The sequence below is a fragment of the Rutidosis leptorrhynchoides genome, chromosome 8 (genome assembly GCF_046630445.1).
Source record: "Rutidosis leptorrhynchoides isolate AG116_Rl617_1_P2 chromosome 8, CSIRO_AGI_Rlap_v1, whole genome shotgun sequence".
In the NCBI taxonomy this organism is placed as follows: domain Eukaryota; kingdom Viridiplantae; phylum Streptophyta; class Magnoliopsida; order Asterales; family Asteraceae; genus Rutidosis; species Rutidosis leptorrhynchoides.
The window spans coordinates 374,455,568-374,463,943 of NC_092340.1; the positions used below are offsets into that span (position 1 = coordinate 374,455,568).

The window sequence follows — 8,376 nt, forward strand, 5'->3', positions numbered from 1 at the left end:
GTGTTTCGCGATTCCCATGACAGTCTTGGGCTGAACACCATAAGTTTTAAATAGGACAACTTAATTGGTGCTTCTTGTGGAGAGAGCATCAGCCAAACACAAGATGCCCAAGGCATAGATGGGATTAAACATACCAGTTGACAATTGTTGTTAAGGATCCCATTAAGATATAGAAATTGTATTAGACTTGCAATTGGTAATCGCTACCTACCTTGTTGATTTAAACTTAGTGGAGAGAGCATCAGCCAACCACTCAAGGTTAAATGTAACTTGGATTCTAGCCTTTAACAAATTAATTTTTCATAAGAAAGTTAGGGTAATCAATTATTAAAGGATCAAATATTAAAATACTAAAAGAACTTTGTTAATTTTGTAGATGTCACCCAATGCAACTACACCCGTTCACCACCTTTCTCTAAGATCTGTCTTAGAGAAGGAAAAACTCAATGATACGAACTTCTTAGACTGGTATCATAATTTGAGAATTGTTCTCAAAGTCGAAAAGAAGTCGTATATACTTGATGGACCCGTTCCCGAGGAACCCTCTGCTAATGCCACTAAGAGCATCCGAGATGCTTGGACTAAGCATATGGATGACTCCACAGAGGTAGCATGCCTCATGTTAGCCACCATGATTCCAGACTTGCAAAAGGACCTGGAACATCATGATGCCTTTGAGATGCTTAAGCAGCTAAAGGAAATGTTCCAGCAACAAGCTAGGCAACAACGCTTTGAAACTGTCAGAGCGTTACACGCATGCAAGATGACAGAGGGGACATCTATAAGCTCTTATGTTCTAAAAATGAAGAGCTACATAGATCGGCTTGAGAGGCTTAGATCTTCCATTGGTCCTGAGTTGGCAATAGACTTGATCCTCAACTCACTACCAAAGTCATGTGACCAGTTTGTCTTGAACTACAATATGAACAATTTGGAGAAATCTATCTCGGAGTTGCATTTAATGCTTAAGACTATCGAGAAGAATATTCCATCCAAAACCTCTGAAGTCCTCATGATTCGGGAAGAAAAAATCAAGAAACCACAAGCCAAAGGCAAACTGGCAAAGGTAAAGGAAAACCTAAGAGTCAAGGCAACTACAAAGGCAAAAAGTTTGTCCCAAAGGATTCTGTCAAGAAGAAAGAAAAACCTGCCAAAGATGCCACTTGTTTCCATTGTAGAGAAATTGGTCATTGGAAGCAAAACTGCCCGACTTACCTTGCAGAGCTGAAGAAGACAAAGGCTAGCAATGCTAGCACCTCAGGTATCTATATGATAGAACTATTTGCTTTCTCTAGTAATTCATGGGTATTTGATACTGGTTGTGGAACTCACATTTGTAATAATGTGCAGGGACTAAGAAAGATTAAGCAGCTAAAACCAGGCGATTTGGTATTGCATGTTGGCAACGGAGCACATGTTGCGGTCGTAGCAATAGGCATTTATGAACTTTTATTACCAAATGGTTTGTACTTAATATTAAATAATTGTTATTATGTACCTAGTTTAACTAGGAACATCATTTCAGCTGCACGATTGTATGAATCTGGTTACTCGTATGCTTTTTCTAATGGTAATATTTCAGTTTTCAATAAAGATGTTTTTTATTTTGAGGCACGTCCTCACAATGGCATATATGAAGTTGACATACAATATTCATCCAATAATAGTTCTATGTATAACATTAACACAAAAAGATCCAAGTATGACTTGAATCAAACTTATCTATGGCATTGTCGTCTTGGTCACATAAACAAGAAATGCATAACTAAACTCCAATTTGATGGAATTTTAAAATCAACTAACTCTGAGTCATTTGATGTATGTGAATCTTGTTTAAGCGGGAAGATGACAAAGGCGCCTTTCTCCGGTTCCGGAGAAAGAGCAAAGGATCTTTTGGGACTTATATAGTCCGATGTATGCGGTCCTTTTAGAACTATGTCAAGAAATGGTGAAAGATACTTCATTACATTTACTGATGATTTTAGTAGATTTGGTTATGTTTACTTATTGAAACATAAACATGAGGCATTTGAAACGTCCAAAGTGTTTCAAAATGAGGTTCAAAATCAGCTTGACAAAACGATAAAGGTTCTTCGATCGGATCGAGGAGATGAGTACTTATATCAAGAGTTTGACGATTATCTAAAGAATTGTGGAGTTATTTCACAACGCACTCCACCCGGAACACCACAACATAATGGTGTTTCTGAGAGGAGGAACCGAACATTACTTGACATGGTTCTATCTATGATGAATAATGCTACACTTCCTCCATGCTTCTGGACCTATACCTTATTATCTGTTGCTTGCATATTAAATATGGTACCAACCAAAAAGGTGAATAAGACACCATACGAGTTATGACATGAAAAAGTTCCAAATTTATCTTATTTGAAAGTTTGGGGTTGCGAAGCTCATGTTCGACAAGAAACTTCCAACAAACTTGATCCCAGGTCTATCAAATGCATTTTTGTGGGATACCCAAAGGATTCTATGGGATATACTTCTACAATCCTACCGAGAACAAACTGTTTGTTTCTAGACACGCTACTTTTCTAGAAAAAGAGTTTCTATTAAATAAAGCAAGTGGGAGTAATGTAGAACTTGAAGAAATTCAAGAACCACAAAATATCACACCTGAGGTTGGCACTAGCTATCAACAAATTATTGAAGAACCTGAACAATTGGTTGCTCAGGAACCTGAAGTAACACAAATCATTCGTAGATCTAGTAAACCTCGTCATAGTCCCGAAAGATATGATGAAATTTTCTTGGTGGATGAAAGTGAGCCCACTAACTACAAAGATGCTACATTAGATCATGAATCTAAGAAATGGCATGAAGCCATGAATGACGAGATGCAGTCCATGTATGACAATGAAGTATGGGACTTAGTTGATCTACCTCCTGACAGCAAGGCTGTTGGGAGCAAATGGATTTTCAAGAAGAAAACCGATATGGGCGGAAATGTACATACATTTAAGGCAAGACTAGTGGCAAAAGGTTTCACTCAAACTCATGGTATTGACTATGACAAAACTTTCTCTCCAGTAGCCATGCTAAAATCAATTAGAATACTCATTGCCATAGCCGCATATTATGACTATGAGATATGGCAAATGGATGTCAAAACTGCATTCCTTAATGGACACTTAAGTGAAGATGTCTATATGGAACAACCGGAAGGTTTTGTAAATCCTAAGTATCCTAATAAAGTGTGTAAGCTTAAAAGAGCCATTTACGGATTAAAGCAAGCATCTAGAAGCTGGAATCTTCATTTTGATGAGAAAATAAAAGAGTTTGATTTTATCAAAAATGAAGATGAGCCATGTGTTTACAAAAGGGCTAGTGGTAGCATAGTAGTATTTTTAATCTTATATGTAGATGATATACTACTTATTGGAAATGACATCCCAACTTTACAAAAGGTAAAGTCTTGGTTTGGGAAGTGTTTTCAAATGAAAGACCTTGGCGATGCTACTTATATTCTAGGAATAAAAATTCATAGAGATAGATCAAAGCGGCTAATCGGTTTGAACCAAAGTGCATATATTGAAAAGATTCTAAAAAGATTCAAGATGCAAGATTCCAAACGCGGATTTTTGCTAATGTCACATGGTACGATATTGAGCAAGTCTCAAAGTCCTAGCACAAATGATGAGCTTAGATGAATGATGTAGTGACCCGTCCTAATCCATCTGGACGAATACATTACATTTGGTTACATCGCGAGGTACTTGACCTCTATATGATACATTTTACAAACATTGCATTCGTTTTTAAAAGACAAACTTTCATTACAAAAGTTGACGGCATGCATACCATTTCATAATATATCTAACTATAATTGACTTAATAATAATAATCTTGATGAACTCAACTACTCGAATGTAACGTCTTTTGAAATATGTCATGAATGACTCCAAGTAATATCTCTAAAATGAGCAAATGCACAGCGAAAGATTTCTTTCATACCTCAGAATAAACATGCTTTAAAGTGTCAACCAAAAGGTTGGTGAGTTCATTAGTTTATCATAATCATTCATTTTCATCATTTTAATAGACCACAAGATTTCATATATTGACACGCGTAACTCGCGAATTAAAATTCATTCATACGGTGAACACCTGGTAACCGACCTTAACAAGATGCATATAGAATATCCCCATCATTCCGGGACTCACATCAGACATGATAAATTCGAAGTACTAAAGCATCCGTAACCCGGATGGGGCTCGTTGGACCCGATAGATCTATCTTTAGGATTCGCGTCAATTGGTGGCAATTATCATAAACACCAATTCTTAGGCTACCAAGCTAAAAAGGGGCATATTCGGTTCGATAATCCAACCATAGAATGTAGTTTCGATCACTTTTGTCTATTTCGTAAAGCATTTCTAAAAGCAGCGCATGTATTCTCAGTCCCAAAAATATATATTGCAAAAGCATTTAAAAGGGAGCAAATGAAACTCACAATACGATATTTTGTAGTAAAAATATTCATACGACTGAACTGAACAATGCAGGGTTGGCCTCGGATTCACGAACCTATATCATATATATATATATATATATATATATATATATATATATATATATATATATATATATATATATATATATATATATATATATATATATATATATATATATATATTAAAACATATTCTTGTGATCAAACAGTTATATATATTATTATTAATGATAAAATTTTATATTGATAACTTATTTGTTTCATTAAATATATTTATTTTATATATAAAAATATTTATATAGTTAAGTTATGTGTATTACATATATTTTTATATAATATCATTTGTTTGTTAAGTTAATGATCATACTAAAATAATGATAATATTTTTATTACTTAGATTTAATAATGATGTTGAAAATAATTATTTTGATAATATCATTAGTCATCTTATTAGTAGTGATATTGATAATAATAATAGTAATATTAATAATAATAATGAAAAAGTTAATTTTAATAAAAATGCAAATTTTAAGGTTGATAAATTTTTAATAAAAAATGGAACTGATAATGTCAAATAAAATGATACTTTTAATATAACAATCCTATTTATCAATGAAAATTTTGATAATAACAATAATCTTAATAATAAAGATAATAATACTAAAATATTGATTTAACCATAATGGTACTAAATTTTAATCTTAATGATAATACTAATAATAATACTACTGATAATAATGATAACTAAAATATTAATTTTACTGCTGGTGTAGTTTTGATAATAATATTAGTAATAACAATAATAATAATAATAGTCATAAATGTAATTATAATCATGATAATAATAATAATTATTAACTAATACTTTTTGTAGTAAAAATAATAATAACTATAATACTTAATGATAATACTAGTAAAAACAATAATAATAGTAGTCATAATAATAATGTTAATATTAATAATACTTATCATAACAATAATAATAATAATAATAATAATAATAATAATAATAATAATAATAATAATAATAATTAGTATTAACAATAATAATAATAATAATAATAATAATAATAATAATAATAATAATAATAATAATAATAATAATAATAAAAGTGTTCAACCTATAAAAGGCTTTCTAAAAAAAAACTGCTCCAGTCGAGACTCGAACCCCCGACCTCCCGTTCACCCGAGACATACTTAACCGTCCATCTGTTTCACTCGTATTTGTTTTATAACACACTTAAATATACTTATTCTATATTATTTCTATTTCGAATTTCATCTTCTTCCCCATGAACTCCCATTGCCCCGAAACATATAAAATCAAAATAACGAAAATTAATTTTTGTTGAAGGCTTATAGCAACCAGCAAAATATATAGTTGTGTTTAAATGAATTGGAAAAAAATAATAATAAAAAGAAGAGGTTGCTGCTGTCGCAACTTATAAACAAAACAAAAAAATGATTTTTGATTTTGAACGCGTAATGGACTATGGTTATAACATGAAATAGTTTGATAGTCATATGTAGAAACTATTGGAATCGTTAATTAACTCGAAACATCAAAAACAAACTCGAATTTGATCTTTGTTCATATGTTTGACTTTTTAAAAAATAAACTTTGACTCGTAAATTTGAATTCAATATAGTAAATTGAGACCTGTGGTTTTGCAGAAAGATTGCTTGGATGATTCCTAACAAGACTGTATTTTTAGATTTCAATTTTTGGCTCGAATTTGGATTTTAAAAAAAATTGGAGACGTACAGAGGAAAAAACAAAAAAAAAATGTATCTGTTCTTCAACTCACCTTCAGTTTTTCTTTTTGAATGATAGAATCAATGGTTTATATGATGCAATTGAATAATCGATGCAACATCAAATAATTCAACTTGTTTTGTAGTGATTGATTTTGGCCGACAAGTATTCACGAGAAAGAAGAATTAGAGAGAAAAAGAAAGAATATGATAGTGATATAATTAATTCTCCGGCATAAATATCTATTTTAATGTAATATATAACTGTGTTCGTATATATATCTGTATCTGTATATTCATCCGTATTTATGTATCTATCTATATCAGTATTTATATATATTAGTATTTATACACTACAATTAATCTTATTACTTAAAAAAATATAACGATAATAATATTACTCTTAATATTATAATTAATAATAATAATAATAATTTATAATAATATAATGGTAATAATAATACTTTTATTATTAGTGATAATGATAATAATGATAATAGTATTAATATAACAAATTATTATTTCATACAATATTATAAATGTCTATATATAATTTTATAATTTATTTCTTTTACAATATTCATATATATAATTATGTATAGAAAATTATCTATCTATATATATATGTGTATGTATATATATATATATATATATATATATATATATATATATATATATATATATATATATATATATATATATATATATATATATATATATATATATATTATCTATATTGATCTACAATCGTTAATATATATACAAATTCGTTATTAACTTTGTTAAGAATAAAACGAGTATTTTTAGGTAATATATTCAAGGCTTCAAAAATATTATATATATAACTATTTCATAACAAGTTTTTATTACATAGAATAATAGATTAAATATAGATATATATATATATATATATATATATATATATATATATATATATATATATATATTAAAATACATAAATTTAAAACATAATATTATACTTTAAGTGTTATGTTAAAGTTTTCAAGTTATTATACACATATTTATATAATATTTTTATATGTATGTATATATACATGTTTAATTACAAACAGTTGTTCGTGAATCGTCGGTAACAGTCAAAGGTCAAATGGTTTCATTAAAACAGTTCAAAGTTTTTGAGATTCAAGATTACAGACTTTGCTTATCGTCTCGAAATAATATAAAGATTAAGTTTAAATTTGGTCGGAAATTTCTGGGTCATCACAAATGAATGGAACACCATATGCTTCTGCAATTGGATCCATTATGTATGCCATGTTATGCACAAGACCAGGCGTATCGTATGCTTTGAGCATGACGAGTAGATACCAACAAAATCCGGGTGAAAACCACTGGATGGCTGTCAAGAACATCCTAAAGTACTTGAGAAGGACTAAAGATATGTTCTTGATTTATGGTGGTGTGGAAGAAGATCTTACTTTAAAGTGCTACACAGATGCTAGCTTCCAAACTGATAGAGATGATTCACGATCACAATCTGGATATGTGTTTATCTTGAATGGAGGAGCTATAACTTGGAAAAGTTCTAAGCAAAAAGTAGTTGCACAATCTACTACAGAAGCTGAATACATTGCTGCATCAGAGGCAGCACAAGAGGCTGCGTGGATGAAAAAGTTCATTGTTGATTTAGGGGTGATGCCAAGCATAGAAGACCCCATAGAAATATTTTACGACAACAATGGTGCTATTGCTCAAGCAAAAGAACCTAGATCTCATCACAGCACCAAACATATCCTTAGGAGATTCCACTACATACGTCACATAGTGGGAAACGGAGATGTTTGTATTCGTAAAGTTCACACAGATCAAAACGTTGCTGATCCTTTTACAAAGGCTTTGGCACAATCAAAACATGAGGGTCATGCTCGGTGCATAGGGCTTCGTAATGTTAATGATTGGAATGATTTGTAATTTATGTATTTGAATATTTGGAACATATAAGCGAAATTTATCTTAAATGATATGATGTATTCGGATATAATCATCCTCATTAATAATTGTTGTGTTCCTTATTAGTATGTTTAAATCCTTGAATAACATTGTTATTCTAAAACGTCCATAGTCGATCACAATTATGGGAATAATTATGAGTTAAGACTAATGTGAATAAGTTGGTTGACTTTCA

The 8,376-nt window shown here is 30.4% G+C and overlaps 2 protein-coding genes across 2 annotated transcripts; both read left to right on the plus strand.

Annotated features, from left to right (window-relative positions):
- Positions 1–376: 376 nt before the first annotated feature.
- Positions 377–1,228, plus strand: LOC139864769 (uncharacterized). The gene has a single exon (XM_071853337.1). The coding sequence runs from the start codon at positions 377–379 to the stop codon at positions 1,226–1,228; it is 852 nt and encodes a 283-aa protein (XP_071709438.1).
- Positions 1,229–7,457: 6,229 nt separating this feature from the next.
- On the plus strand, positions 7,458–8,162 carry LOC139864771 (secreted RxLR effector protein 161-like). The gene has a single exon (XM_071853338.1). The coding sequence runs from the start codon at positions 7,458–7,460 to the stop codon at positions 8,160–8,162; it is 705 nt and encodes a 234-aa protein (XP_071709439.1).
- The last annotated feature ends 214 nt before the right edge of the window (positions 8,163–8,376 follow it).

Excerpts from the sequence above, each read along its gene's own strand:
- LOC139864769 (XM_071853337.1), top strand. The coding sequence starts at position 377 with ATGTCACCCAATGCAACTACACCCGTTCACCACCTTTCTCTAAGATCT.
- LOC139864771 (XM_071853338.1), top strand. The coding sequence starts at position 7,458 with ATGAATGGAACACCATATGCTTCTGCAATTGGATCCATTATGTATGCC.